Genomic DNA, 14,111 nt, shown 5'->3' with positions numbered 1-14,111 from the left:
ACTGCTCCCTCACAGCGCCAGGGATCCAGGTTCAATTACAGCCTTGGGTGACTCTCTGTGTGGGTTTCCTCTGGGTGTTCCAGCTTCCCTACACTCCAAAAATAGAAACTAGAAGCACAATAGGCCATTCAGCCCTTCAAGCCTGGTCATTGCTGACCATCAAATTCAATATCCTGATCTCCCCTATATCCCTTTAGCCCCAGGAGTTATATCTAATTTCTTCTTGAAATCACACAACGTTTTGGCCTCAGCTACTTTCTGTGGTAGTGAATTCCACACATTCACTACCCTCTGGGTGAAGAAATTTCCCCTCACCTCAGTTCTAAAAGATTTACTCCTTATCCTCTAACTATGATCCCTAGTTCTGGGCTCTCCCACCAATGGGAACAACCTTTCTGAATCTAACCTGCCTAACTCTGTCAGAATTTTACAAGTTTCTATGCGGTCCCCTTTCACTTATTTAAACTCCAGATGTGCAAGTTAGATTGGCCATGCTAAATTGTCTCTAGGTGTCAGGGGGATTAGCAGGATAAAATACGTGGGGTTACGGCCGGGGTGGGATTGTTTTGGTGCAGGCTCGATGGGCCGAATATCCTCCCTCTGCACTTTAGGGATTCATCATTCTGTGAAACCTGGAGCCTGTTTAATTCTGATCTCAGTCTCTGCTACATTTGACCCCACCCTCAGCCATTTCTTTCTCCCATGCACGAGTGGTCATAATATATTTGTTCTGTCATTATTTAAAAATTAAGTTTCATCAGTAAGCCCGCTGCCACATCTTCCAGATTCAGTGAGAGGGCCATTGAATGGAGGTTAGTGACCTTCTTGAGGCCTCTACCCTCCACAAACAATTGGGCAAAAATCCCTGCAAACCGGACACTGTGTCCAGCTGATGGAAGCTGTCTTCCCTGCTGTAATAAGTCTTCAGAGGCAAAAGCTCCTTCAACAAAATCCCTTTATTTACAATTTCAACGATAGACACAGGGTGCTAGCAGTCAGCAGTCTACCTCCGAGACTGTCAAAGGAACTGACACTCCCCAGTTAAGTACAAGCCAAAGACTCCCTGGCCCATCGATCGGCTCCTTTAATCAGGGAGCTCATACTCCAATAGGCCAACCTCAGTGGCCTGATTGAAGTCATTATACCTACCAGGTCCTGTTTTCTCTACTTTCAAATGGCCAACACTCACATAATCCCAGAATCTATGAAGCCATTCAACCCATCAACCCTGCACTTGGCTCCCTGAAAGAGAATTCTACCTCATCCCACTCCCCTGCCTTATCCCTGTAACCTTTTAAATAACTCAATCAATCCTGCCTCCACCACCCTCTTAGGAAGTTTGTTTCAGACTCCAACCTCTCTCTTTGGGTGAACACATTTTCCTCACATTACTTTTGCTTCTTTTGCCCATTATTTTGAATCGAGCTGGCCAGCAAAGTGCAATCTGACAATTGGGGCACATGCGCAGTGGCCTGGAACTGTCAGTCTCTGGTGTGAATAGACCCCGCCTCCTCCCCCCTGCCACCACCGCCTCCCCCCCCGCCCCCCCCCCAATCTGTGCCCTCTAATTCTTGATGTTCTCTTCAGTGGAAATAGTGTCTCATTAATTACCTTGTCCCTGCCCCTCAGGATCGTGAGTACCCCAATTAAGTCTCCTCTCAGCTTTCCATTCTCCAAGGAAAACAGACCCAACCTCTCCAATCTATCCTCATAGCTCCAGTTCTTTATCCCTGGAATCATTTTTGTGAATCTCTTCTGTACTCTCTCCAATGCTTTCATACCTACCTCAGGTATGGCATCCAGAATTAGTGCTCCAGATGAGACCAAATTAGCATCTTATAAGTCTGACACCCATTGGTCTTGTACTCAATTCCCCTATTAGTAAAACCAAGGATAACACATGCTTCAGTAACGGCTCTCTCAATATGCGCTGCCATCTTCAATGACTTGAGTACATTTATACTGAGGTCCCTCTTTTGTTGCACCTTCCTAAGAGTTTCTTCTTTACTTTTTATTGCCTCTCCACATTCTTCTTGCCATAATGAACCAGGTCACACTCCTCTCTATTAACTTCATCTGACACTTGTATGCCCAATGCATCAACATGCCTATGTCCTTTTCAAGTTCAAGATACTTCTGATCACAGTTGACAAGGTTTCCAAGCCTCAAACCATCCGCTAATTTTGAAATTGTGTGCTGCGAACCACAGCCTAGTCATTAATGTACATCAGAAAGAGCAAAGATCCCAACACGGACCCATGGGGAACTCGGCACAAACCTTCCTCCAACCTGAAAAGCAACCATTTATCACTACTCTCTGATTCCTGTCACTCAGCCAATTTCTTATCCGAGTGCCTACTCTCCCTTTTATTCCATGAGCTAGAACTTTGCTCACAAGTCTGTTGTGTGGCACTGTATCATATGCCTTTTGTAGGCTTAGGGTTGTGTTACTACAGTAACAGCATTGCCCTTACCAACCTGCTCTGTTAACACCTCAAGAAACTCCAGCAAGTTGGTTGAACATGATTTTTCCTTCATGCTGGCTTTCCTTAATTATCCTGTACCTGTCTAAATGACTATTGATTTTGCCCTGAGCCATACTCCTGGGAAGAACAAAATAGAAGTGATTCAAAGACACTCTGAAGCTCTCTTTGAAGCACGGCATTTATTGCCAAGAGGAGCTTGCTAGCAATCATTCAAAGTGCCAACAACTTGTCCATCAAGCTATAACACACTTTGAGTCCCAATGTATCGATGAGAAGGCAGAGTGGTAGCAGAGAAGGAAAGAAAAGATAGAGAATCCTGCACTCCGGATCTTGTGATACATCTGTCTTGTGGTTCATTGTAGTTCATGGGCTCAAACGTCTGTGATGGAGACATGGCCTGTTCAATCAATTGAAGAGTCATGGCAGAAATTGGTGACCCCGACTAAATGTCATCCTCAAAGTGAGGGACAGCCAACAGTGAGCCGTACAGTGGCACAGTGGTTAGCCCTGCTGCCTCACAGCATCAGGGACCTGGGTTCAATTCAGCCTGGGGTCACTGTCTGTGCAGAGTCTGCACACCCTCCCTGTGTCTGCATGGGTTTCCTCCCGGTGCTCCTGTTTCCTCCACAGGCCCAAGATGTGCAGGTGAGGTTGATTGGCCATGCTAATAAATTGCCCCTTAGTGTCAGGGGGGTTAGCAGGATAAATAAATGAGGTTAAGGCGAAAGGGCCTGGGTGGGATTGTTGGCGGTGCAGGTTCAATGGGCCAAATAGCCTCCTCCTGCACTGTAAGGATTCTACAATTTCATTCACATCATTAAGGAAAACTATTCAACTGAGAATCTAAAGGGCAATCTCTGTTGAGCCCCATTTGGTTCCTTTAGCTTCCTGGCAGTATCCTCCTGCCAGCCAAGATTGTATAATTCTGCCCACTGGAACCCTCAAAATGGTACTGAGGCCTGTTGGTTAAAATTGAAGCGTCCTCCGTCACTAGTGAAATCATGGGAGCTTGACTGCACAGGCCCCAAGTTAAAATTGAAGCTTATACCTCTGCAGAGGAACATTAGCATTCTCATTTATCCAATGTTATCATTGAGGTAGGCATCGACTAGAAACAAATGTACATAGAACATAAAACGCTACAGCACAAACAGGCCCTTCGGCCCACAAGTTGCGTCAATCATATCCATACCTCCCAGGCCTATGTATAACCCTCAATCCCATTAAATCCCATGTACTCATCCAGAAGTCTCCTCTACCACCACCGACGGCAGCCAATTCCACTCACTCGCCACCCTCTGAGTGAAAACTTACCCCTGACATCTCCTCTGTACCTGCTCTCCAGCACCTTAAACCTGTGTCCTGTCGTAGCGGCCACTATGTACGCACTGACTTTTTAAAATCCTTGTTTATGTTAATTGATGCTGTTTCGTTAACATTGCATAGCAAGTGGTCTAATGGAGAATGTTCCCATCTGATGATCCAGTGGATAAAGCAATGGGATTGTTAACCTAATTAAGGACCCCACGCATGCCGGACATTCTCGTTTCCATCTTCTTTCGCTGGGAATAAGATACAAAAGTCTGACGTCACGTACCAACCAACTCAAAAATAGCTTCTTCCTTGCTGCCGTCAGACTTTTGAATGGACCTACTTCGTATTATATTGATCTTTCTCTCCACCTTAGCTCTGACTGTAACACTACATTCAATAGCCTAATCTTGCTTTCTTCCCATAACTTTTGATCCTATTTTCCCGAGTGCTATATCCAGCCGCCTCTTGAACACATTCTAAGTTTTGGCACTAACTACTTCCTGTGGTAATGAATTCCACAGGCTCACTATTCTTTGGGTGAAGAAATAATTAAGATGACGATGTTCTCAGCAGCAGCACAAAGTTGGTAGTTTTACTTGTAAGAGCAGAAGACCGCATGGATACTGTGTTGGAGATGAACATTGATGTACAGCAGGCTGCCAATGTGTTGTGAGGGCATTCTGGGGTCATCCAACCATTGCTGCTTTCAAAGGAAGCTATTCTACCCTAACATTTCAATTATAATTCAAGCAACGTGACCTGCTTGTGGAGCTGTTATTCATCTCCCCCCCACTCCCTCCCACCCCCTACTCCCCTGGCAGCCTTCCACTGGGGAATTCTCTAATTACACAAACTTGTGTGTGTGTTTTTTTTGTACTCCTGCCTGTCTGTGCAGTTCCTCTGATTTGTTCTCTCTTTTCTCCTGCCTTGAACAGATAATGTTAGTGAGTGATCCTGAGATCGAGAGCAGCGTATTCATCAGCTCAGATGAAGGTGCAACCTATCAAAAGTACCGACAGAGCTTTCAGATTCAAAGCATGCTCTTTCATCCTCAGGAAGAGGACTGGATTCTGGCCTGCAGCCAAGACCAAAAGGTGAGAGATGTTACTTCAGCCTATCAGGCTGTTGGAGTTTGAGTGACATTTTCATCCCGTGTAGTGCTTTGGATGTCTATGGTTTTAATGGAAACATGCTGCCAGTCCAGAAGGTGAGGCAGGAAATCCTTGCATGTTCGTAGCTTCACGTTCAAAGTGTCAAAAGCCATGGACAATGCGAGATTTAATAATGTGCTCCGATTGAAAGCGTAGCACTCTAACTCCTGTTCAAAGTGCACCGCTTTGTGTGTGAGAGAGAGGGAAAGGATATATTTAAAATATCTCCCTCAGCATTAAAGAAGAAGATGTTTGTTGCCCGCGTCTCAAGTCTGCAGCCAGAATGGTTCCACTCATGCACTGATAGGGACGGACCAGTCGCAACAATGAGCACATCCGTTAATTTGTCATAAAGATTGGAATATTGGAATGTTTTTGGAGCATCCCCAAGGAATTCTATAGAATCCCCACAGTTCAGAAGGAGGCCATTCAACACATTGGGTTTACACCGACTCTCTGAAAGAGAATCTTACCCAGGTTTATCCCCTCTCCCCATCCTATCCCTATAATTATCCCGCATATTTGCCGCAGCTATTCCATCTAACTTACACATCTTTGGGCAATTTAGCATAGTCAACCCACCTAACCCACACATCTTTGGACTGTGAGAGAAAACTGGAGCACCTGGAGGAAAGCCACGCAGACCCATGGAGAATGTGCAAACTCCACACCCAAGGTCTGAATCGAACCCCGGTCCGTGGAGCTGTGAGGCAGCAGTGCTAACCACTGTGACACACTGCCACCCATTCAGTCTGCCTCCATTTAGGGCAGCATGGTCATACAGTGGTTCGCACTGCTGCCTCGCAGCCCCACGGACCCATGTTCAGTTCCGGCCCCACGTCAGTGTCCACGTGGAGTTTGCACATTTTCCCCGTGTCTGCATGGGTTTCCTCCAGGTGCTCCAGTTTCCTCCCACACTCCAAAGATGTGCGGATTAGGTTGACCAGCCATGCTAAATTGCCCCTTAGTGTGTAGAGATTAGCAGAGTAAATATGTCGGGTAACAGGAATAGGGCTTGGGTGGGATTGTAGTTTGTGCAGACAGAATGGGCCAAATGGCCTCCTTCTGCCCTGTAGGGAGCTATGATCTACCCTGGGACAAAGGGTCAAAGTGTCAAATCCCCAAGTAGCCTTCCGGGGTCCTACAGAATAGAATCTTAAATTGGAAATTTCTCAGATTCTGTGTTTGTTTTTCCTTTGAGGTTTGGTTCCCAATTTCACCAGCTCCAGATGTTGGGCACCCAATTATCATCCTGCCTGTCACATCTGGTGGCATAATAATATTTCTTCCATAAACCTGAAGTAAATTTAAAATAATTCTGCAAGGATCAATTTTCTCGTAGCTTTATAATTAACTTGCTGTAGTGTTTGCCAGGACATAGATGTGAAGATCCATTTGGTTACTCAATGCATGTAAGCTGCCGTTTTGTTGTCCAAATAAGTAACAATAAAAAAAGGTAGGATTGAAGAATCAATCATAGAATCATAGAACCCTACAGTGCAGAAAGAGGCCCTTCGGCCCATCGAGTCTGCACCGACCACAATCCCACCCAGGCCCTACCTCCATATCCCCACACATTTTACCTGCTAATCCTTCTAACCTAAGCATCCCTGGACACTAAAGGGCAATTTTAGCATGGCCAATCAACCTAACCTGCACATCTTTAGACTGAGGGAGGAAACTGGAGCACCCAGGGGAAACCCACAGATACACGAGGAGAATGTGCAAACTCCGCACAGACAGTGACCCGAGACAGGAATCAAACCCAGGTCCCTGGAGCTGTGAAGCAGCAGTGCTAACCACTGTGCCCGACCATGGGCAGAGTATTTAATGAAAACTTTTGAGAAATGGTGGAGCAGTTTCAGCTGCAGAAACCTTGCTAATTTCTATTTACTCAGTCTGGGGACGTGTGCGCCAAGCCCAAGATCAACATTTATCCCTCACCCTGAGGTACCCTTGTGAAGATGGTGGTTCATCTGCTATGAACCATTGCGATAACCCTCTTGTGCTGTTGGGTAGGGCGTTCAAAGATTTTGGGTGCAATCTTACGTCTGTTCATGCCCCACTGCCCATGCAGCGAGGCCGGAGAATTTGGCACCCAGACAGATCTCCGTTTACTGCAGCTGGCTGGGAAATCCCCGCCAGTGTGAATGGGCACAGAATTCCGGCATTTGAGTCGGTGATATGAAGAGATGGCAACACGTGTTCAAGTTTGAGATGGTATCAGGTTTAGAACATAGAACATTACAGCGCAGAACAGGCCCTTCGGCCCACGATGTTGCGCCGACCAGTTTTTTAAAAAAAAACACTGACCCACTAATCTAAACCAATCCCTTTTCGTCCATAAACCTATCCATAGATCTCTTAAACGCCCCCAAACTAGGCGCATTTACAACCGCAGCAGGCAGGGCATTCCAATCCCTCACCACCCTCTGGGTAAAGAACCTACCCCTGACATCCGTCCTATAACTACCACCCCTTAATTTAAAGCCATGCCCCCTCGTGCTAGCATTCTCCATCCGAGGAAAAAGGCTATCACTATCCACCCTATCTAAACCTCTAATCATCTTATATGTTTCAATAAGATCCTCTCTTAGCCTCCTTCTTTCCAGCGAAAACAACCCCAAATCCCTCAGTCTCTCCTCATAGGACCTCCCCTCCATACCAGGCAACATCCTGGCAAACCTCCTCTGCACCCTCTCCAAAGCCTCCACATCCTTCCTGTAATGTGGGGACCAGAACTGCACACAGTACTCCAAGTGCGGCCGCACCAGAGTTGTGTACAGTTGCAACATGACGCTGCGACTCCTAAATTCAATCCTCCTACCAATAAACGCCAAGACACCGTATGCCTTCTTAACTACCTTATCTACTTGATTCCCAACCTTCAGGGATCTATGTACACGTACACCTAGATCCCTCTGCTCCTCCACACTATTCAAAGTCCTCCCGTTAGCCCTATACTGAACACATCTGTTACTCCTACCAAAATGAATTTCCTCACACTTCTCCACATTAAACTCCATCCGCCACCTCGCGGCCCAGCTCTGCAACCTGTCTAAGTCACCCTGCAAACTATGACACCCTTCCTCACTATCTACCACACCTCCGACTTTGGTGTCATCAGCAAACTTACTAATCCAAGGGATCTTTTAAGGCAGGAACTTTCCCGTGCACCTGTACTTTGAGGTGGTGGAGATTGTGGATGTACTGTTGAAAGCAACCTCTAAATTACATTTTGATGGTAAAATGGTCCCCTGTTGGTCCACTGTTTGCCTGTGTAAGCTTGGCACCCGTATTCAGTCCAAACAGCATCACCCCTGGCATGCTGGTAAAATTCAGGCCAGTTAAGTAAGATGTTTCTTCCAAATCAGCTGACCATAGCGAGTTCAAATTGTACTTCAACTCCTCAGTAATTTTCTCATAGAATAGAATATTGATCTTACATGACCACTTCTATTGAAGATGTTTCTATAAGGTGTGTGTTTCTCTCTTGCTCTGTATTTTGTCAGTAATGAAGAGGTTCCTCCATGTATGAGTTTATCTATACTTTTGCATCATGGAGTTCATCGAACTCCTCTAGTGCAAAAGGAGGCCATTCAGCCCATTGATTCTGCATTGACCATAATCCCACCCAGGCCCTATCCTCATAACCCCTTGCATTTACCCTAGCTAGTCCCCCTGACACTAAAGGGCAATTTAGCATGGCCAATCCATCCAACCCGTACATCTTTGGACTTTGGAAGGAAATAGGAGCACCCGGAGGAAACCCACGCAGACACGGGGAGAGCGTGCAAACTCCACACAGACAGTGACCCAAGCCAGGAATCAAACCCAGGTCCCTGGCGCTGTGAGGCAGCAGTACTAACCACTGTGCCACCATGCCACCCTAACCACTAGTTATTTATTTTTTAAATAACAATGATTTTAGACGATGGACAGAATTTTCCTGTCCTCCCTGTCACAGGAATTGTAGCAGGTGGGATACAGACCATTCAAAGATCCGTTGATCTCAGGTAGGTTTTCCAGCATTGAGACGAGTGTGGCTGGAAAATTTCGCCCCCTTTCTTCCACAATATTTGGATCTCCTCCAGTCTTCCACAGTCAAAGTACTTTCGAAAATGCAAATGCAAAAGTGCAATTACTGCTTAATTACTTTCTTTTCTTCCTGTTCAATTTTCTCCCTTTAACCCTCCCTGAGATAATGGAAACTGGTCACTGTGCAGTTACTCACCCATGAGTGTCAACAATCATTTCCAGGGATCTATTTACCCATAGATACATCTGATCTTTTTCCAGTTTAATTAAAAAAGCCAAATAGATAACAGAGCTTTGGCTTCCTTGTAAGTAAATTAAGCATGGTGACACGATGGGTAGCGCTGCTGCCTCACAGCGCCAGGGACGTGGGTTCAATTCCCGGCTTGGGTCACTGTCTGTGTGGAGTTTGCACATTCTTCCCGTGTCTATGCGGGTTTCCTCCGGGTGCTCCAGTTTCCTCCCACAGTCCAAAGATATGTGAGTTAGATTGATTGGCCAGATACATTGACCCTAGTATCAGTGGAGCAGGGTAAATATGTGGAGTTACAGGAAGGACTGGGTGGGATTGTGGTCAGTGCAGACTCAATGGGCCAAATGGCCTCCTTCTGCATGTAGAGATTCTAGGAATATCGGAAGTGTGAGGAGTGGATGGCAGTATAACTCATGTCTGTTGGGCTCCATAGATACTGACTTGAGCTCAATGTCTGCAGCATGATGGCACAACGGTTAGCACTGCTGTCTCACAGCACCAAGGACCTGGGTTCAATTCCAGCCTTGGGTGACAGCGTGGAGTATGCATGTTCTCCCTGTCTGGGTGCTCCAGTTTCTTGCCACAGACCAAAGATGTGTAGGTTAGGTGGATTGGTCATGCTAAATTGCCCCTTTGTATCTAAAGATGTGTAGGTTCGAGAGACTAGCGAGGTAAATACATAGGGTATCAGGGATAGGACCTGGATAGGGTGCTCTGTCAGAGAGTCAGTGCAGACTCAATGGGCCGGATGGCCTCCCTTTGCACTGTAGTGATTCTATAATTCTTTTCTATTACTGTTGTCTAGATTTACAAGTGACTGTGTCCCCACTAAGCGACAAAGGATCAATCCATATATAGTTATCCCACTCATCCATTAGTCACCACAGATCACACACAGCTCAGCAGCGCAGCAGGGAATGTATTCAAATTCCTTCTCCACAGCCTGACTAGACATTAGACACAAACCGTGAAATAGTGGTCTCTTTATACGATGAAACGGATTTGTCTTTGTTACACTTCTACTCATTATAGCTAGCATGATGAAAGGGAAGTTTCTGTCTGTGAAGGGCAACACACATTCGCAGGATGAATACTTCATGTTGCCCAATCCTAAAGGTATCATTTAAAAATAGCAGAGACAAATGAGAAAAGGGCTTGAATAAATACATAGCCAAAACCACGGCAGATCAAATTTCCATTGCAGATCTGCTCCTTGGCAGTCTGACTGGGGAAAGATTATCACTGGGCTTCTGAGTTGAGAGGGTCTTTGTTATATTTTAAGAATATGAGAGAGGGAGGAGGATTGAGCTTTTCACCCTGCTATGGGGGAGGTAGTGGGTGATGGAGGTGGGCAGGCAAGTAGTTTAGTTCTATTGGACAGTGCGCTGGTTTGCCAGCACCATCTCAGCCGTGAGCCAAAGGCCAGGTGGGCAATTGGGCTGAATTAAAGTTTATTTATTAGTCACAAGTAAGGATTACATTAACACTGCAGTGAAGTTATTGTGAAGTTCCCCTAGTTGCCACAGTTCAGTGCCTGTTTGGGTCAATGCACCTAACCAGAATGTCGGAGGAAACCGGAACACCCGGAGGAAACCTACGCAGACACGGGGAGAATGTACAAACTTCACACAGACAGTGACCCAAACCGGGAATCAAACCCGGGGGTCCCTGGCGCTGTGGGGCAGCAGTGCTAACCACTGTGCTACCGTGCCGCCTGTTGAAGGAAGAGATGTAGGTCAATTCAACTGGACAGCTGAATGGGAACCATGGCATGTCGTACTTATACTGCCAGCGTCTTGGGACAGGAGTGTGTGAAGGGTAAAGGCATGATGTCTGTGGGAGACTTCTTATACTTGGCTCACAAGAACCTTGGCAATGCCCTCTACCTCTCTGCACATGCTGATTCCATGGGACATGTAGTACCTCTTGGAAAATGGGGAGTATTTTTTGATTTGATTTGATTTATTATTGTCTTATGCATTGGGATACAGTGAAAAGTATTGTTTCTTGCGCACTATACAGACAAAAACATACTGTACATACAGAAGGAAAGGAGAGAATGCAGAATGTAGTGTTACAATCATAGCTAGGGTGTAGAGAAAGATCAACTTAATATGAAGAGGTCCATTCAAAAGTCAGCAGGAAAGAAGCTGTTCTTGAGTTGTTTGGTACATACCCTCAGACCTTTGTATCATTTTTCTGATGGGAGAAGGTGGAAGTGAGCATGTCTGGGGTGCATGGGGTCTTTGATTTGATTTGATTCATTATTGTCACACATATTAGCATACAGTGAAAAGTATTGTTTCTTGTGCACTATGCAGACAAAGCATACCATTCATAGAGAAGGAAATGAGAGAATGCAGAATGTAGTGTTACAGTCATAGCTAGAGTGTAGAGAAAGATCAACTTAGTGCTGGTGATTATGCTGGCTGCTTTTCCAAGGCAGTGGGAAGTATAGACCGAGTCAACGGATGGGAGGCTGGTTTGAATGATGGACTGGGCTTCATTAACAGCCCTTTGTAGTTTCTTGTGCCTTTGGCCCCTCTGTGGAGGGTCATGCATAAGCTGAAGGACTATCATTAATAAACCACACCAGGCAGGATGAAAGGTGTGATATGTCTAACAATGATCATGTGCCTGTGCAAACACTTTGAATTCAGAACTGTTTTTCTTTCCCTAAGAGCTGCCCTGACATCTGCAGCAGTGGCGGGGGCAGCCTGCTGACCACTTTCCCCTGTTGCCATGGGTGACCTTGGCTGTCCTCTGGCGAGCTGAGGTTTGGAGGGTTGGATTACTCTGGCTGCTCCCTGTGTGGTCACAGAGGACCATGCTGAAGGGGGTCACAGGCAAGAGGGGTTCCAAAGAGCTGAACTCCCTCAGAAGATCCTGAGTGGAGGTCCCAGGGTATCCAGTTGCCACTTCTCCTCCCTTTGACCCGTACCTGACTCCCTAAGGGCAAGAGGCACCTGGAGAGTGGTTAAGCTGCCCCATTTCCCTCTTGCATAACGAATGCAGAAGCTCGCTCATTGCTAAGGAACGAATGCAGGTCTGCACGCAAAGCTGGATTTTCCACTCTCCCCTTCAAAACTTTGTGTGTAAAGGTCAGCACCACTTCATCAGCCAGCGGGTGGACAGATCCCTCCTCCTTGTATGCCATCCTGTTGAGGGTCTCTGACATCTCTGTGTTACTTACCCCCACCTCCCCCCCCATCTCATGGGAGGCTGATTGCAGAGGCCTATCATTGGGCTTGACCCTCCCAGCCGCCTCTTCCCCAACACTCCTCCACGTGCCTGTGAGCTTGGCTGACCCTGCTGCAGACATATATCCATGCAGTGACCACCAGAGTCTGAGATCCTCCCTAACCTGGGCTGGTGGTGGGTGCAGGTGTCAGCTGAGATAAGGTGCATTTTCTTCATCAGCGATGTTGCTGCTCCTCTCCAGGCCGTGTGCGTGCTGGACAGGGCTCCCTCACTTTCCCCTGTTCCCAGTGCCATCTGTAAGTAAGGGCAATAAATACTAACCAGCCGGTGTCATCAATGTCCCATGAATGAATAATAAAACAAAGTGAGAGAGGGGGTGACATGAGCTGCATCCAACATGGAAGCACCCTTGACCCAAGGTTCCTATGACATGGGTGAATCATTATTGGATGAAGCCCGCAATTCATACTCTTCATCTCTGATGGAACTGCCCCACTTCACCCTACCAACTAGATTGCCCAGTCCTCGAAGGCAGCCAGGTCTTTAAACTGTTGCTGGCCCGTCTTCACCCCCTCTCTCCAATTATGGCTTAATTTCTCTTGCACAAAGAGAGATGAGAGAGCAATTGGGTTTGAGGTATCTTTCGCCAGTCACACAAATAACCTAATGGATTGTGTGTCAAGTGATTGGTGTGCTGCAGGCTGTCCAGTAGGGTCTTGACCAACACTCTCCAGAGGAGTCAGTCCATGCAGGTATAAGGTCAAGGCTCAGGGAGACATTTCGTTAGCGATGCTTGCTGGTGCCCTCAATGCCTGAGGCCTTCCATCCCATTCCCCACTTCCCAGACTGCATGTGAGGTCCCTGTATGCAAAGCTGAGGGAGCCACATTGGCCACACTGCAGAGTAGATAGACTGTAGTAAGGGTCTGAGGCATCACCTTACCACGTTGCCAATGGGGCCCATGCTCACTGTACCATCCATTGAGGTGAGTGTGAACCGTTAAGGATTCACTAACCCTGGCAGTGTGCATGAGGTATTGCAGATAGTCCTCTGCTGCAGGCCCTGGGCACTGACTGCTCCCAGAGTTCATATCATATCCCTGTTCAGCCTTCTCCTCCCATTCTGTGGAAAGAGGGTGTCCCTCCTGGCCTCCACTTGGCCAAACAGGGTATCTAAGGAAGCATTTCTGGTGCGAGAGCTCCCTGTCCTCTCCTGGCCATCTCCTAAATCAGTGTGGTGGGCAACTTGCTGTCTGGGCACCTTTTAAATATGGCACCCAGAGATGATGATGGGGCATGTGCCATCCATCCCACCCATCCCAAAAACAGTTGGGGGAACCCACAGCTGCTTAGTTAATGATGGTGAGGTTGTGCGTTACTGCACAAATTCCCAATGGTCCCCAGGGCGGAAACACTCCCGATCCCCATCCCCTGCCATGGGACTTAGTCCCAGAAGGGAAAATTCTGACCCAGGTAAGGCCTTGATTGGGACTGTTTGGAGAAAAGTCCACAGGAAAAGAGTCAGGGTGAGAGGTTGGTGGGCAAGAAAATCTGTAAACGTTCGTGATCAAAGATGGAGACAAAGGTGTGGAATCTGGTCAGCTGGGATTCTCTGATGTCATCCACCTGGCCACAGCTACAGGCGAGAATGGAGAACTTGGCACTCAGCCAA

At 46.9% G+C, this 14,111-nt stretch overlaps 1 protein-coding gene across 1 annotated transcript in view; it reads left to right on the top strand.

Moving 5' to 3' along the window:
- The window catches only part of LOC145354481 (VPS10 domain-containing receptor SorCS3-like), a 1,074,210-nt gene that overhangs the window by 727,621 nt on the left and 332,478 nt on the right, over window positions 1–14,111 (top strand). Inside the window, exon 4 of the mRNA XM_080205878.1 lies at window positions 4,736–4,894. Coding sequence (XP_080062004.1) covers window positions 4,736–4,894 — 159 coding nt within the window. The remainder of the gene's footprint in view (window positions 1–4,735; window positions 4,895–14,111) is intronic.

Source organism: Carcharhinus amblyrhynchos, chromosome 17 (genome assembly GCF_965287045.1).
Source record: "Carcharhinus amblyrhynchos chromosome 17, sCarAmb.v2.hapA, whole genome shotgun sequence".
Lineage (NCBI taxonomy): Eukaryota > Metazoa > Chordata > Chondrichthyes > Carcharhiniformes > Carcharhinidae > Carcharhinus > Carcharhinus amblyrhynchos.
This window is presented reverse-complemented; position numbering and strand designations above follow the sequence as displayed.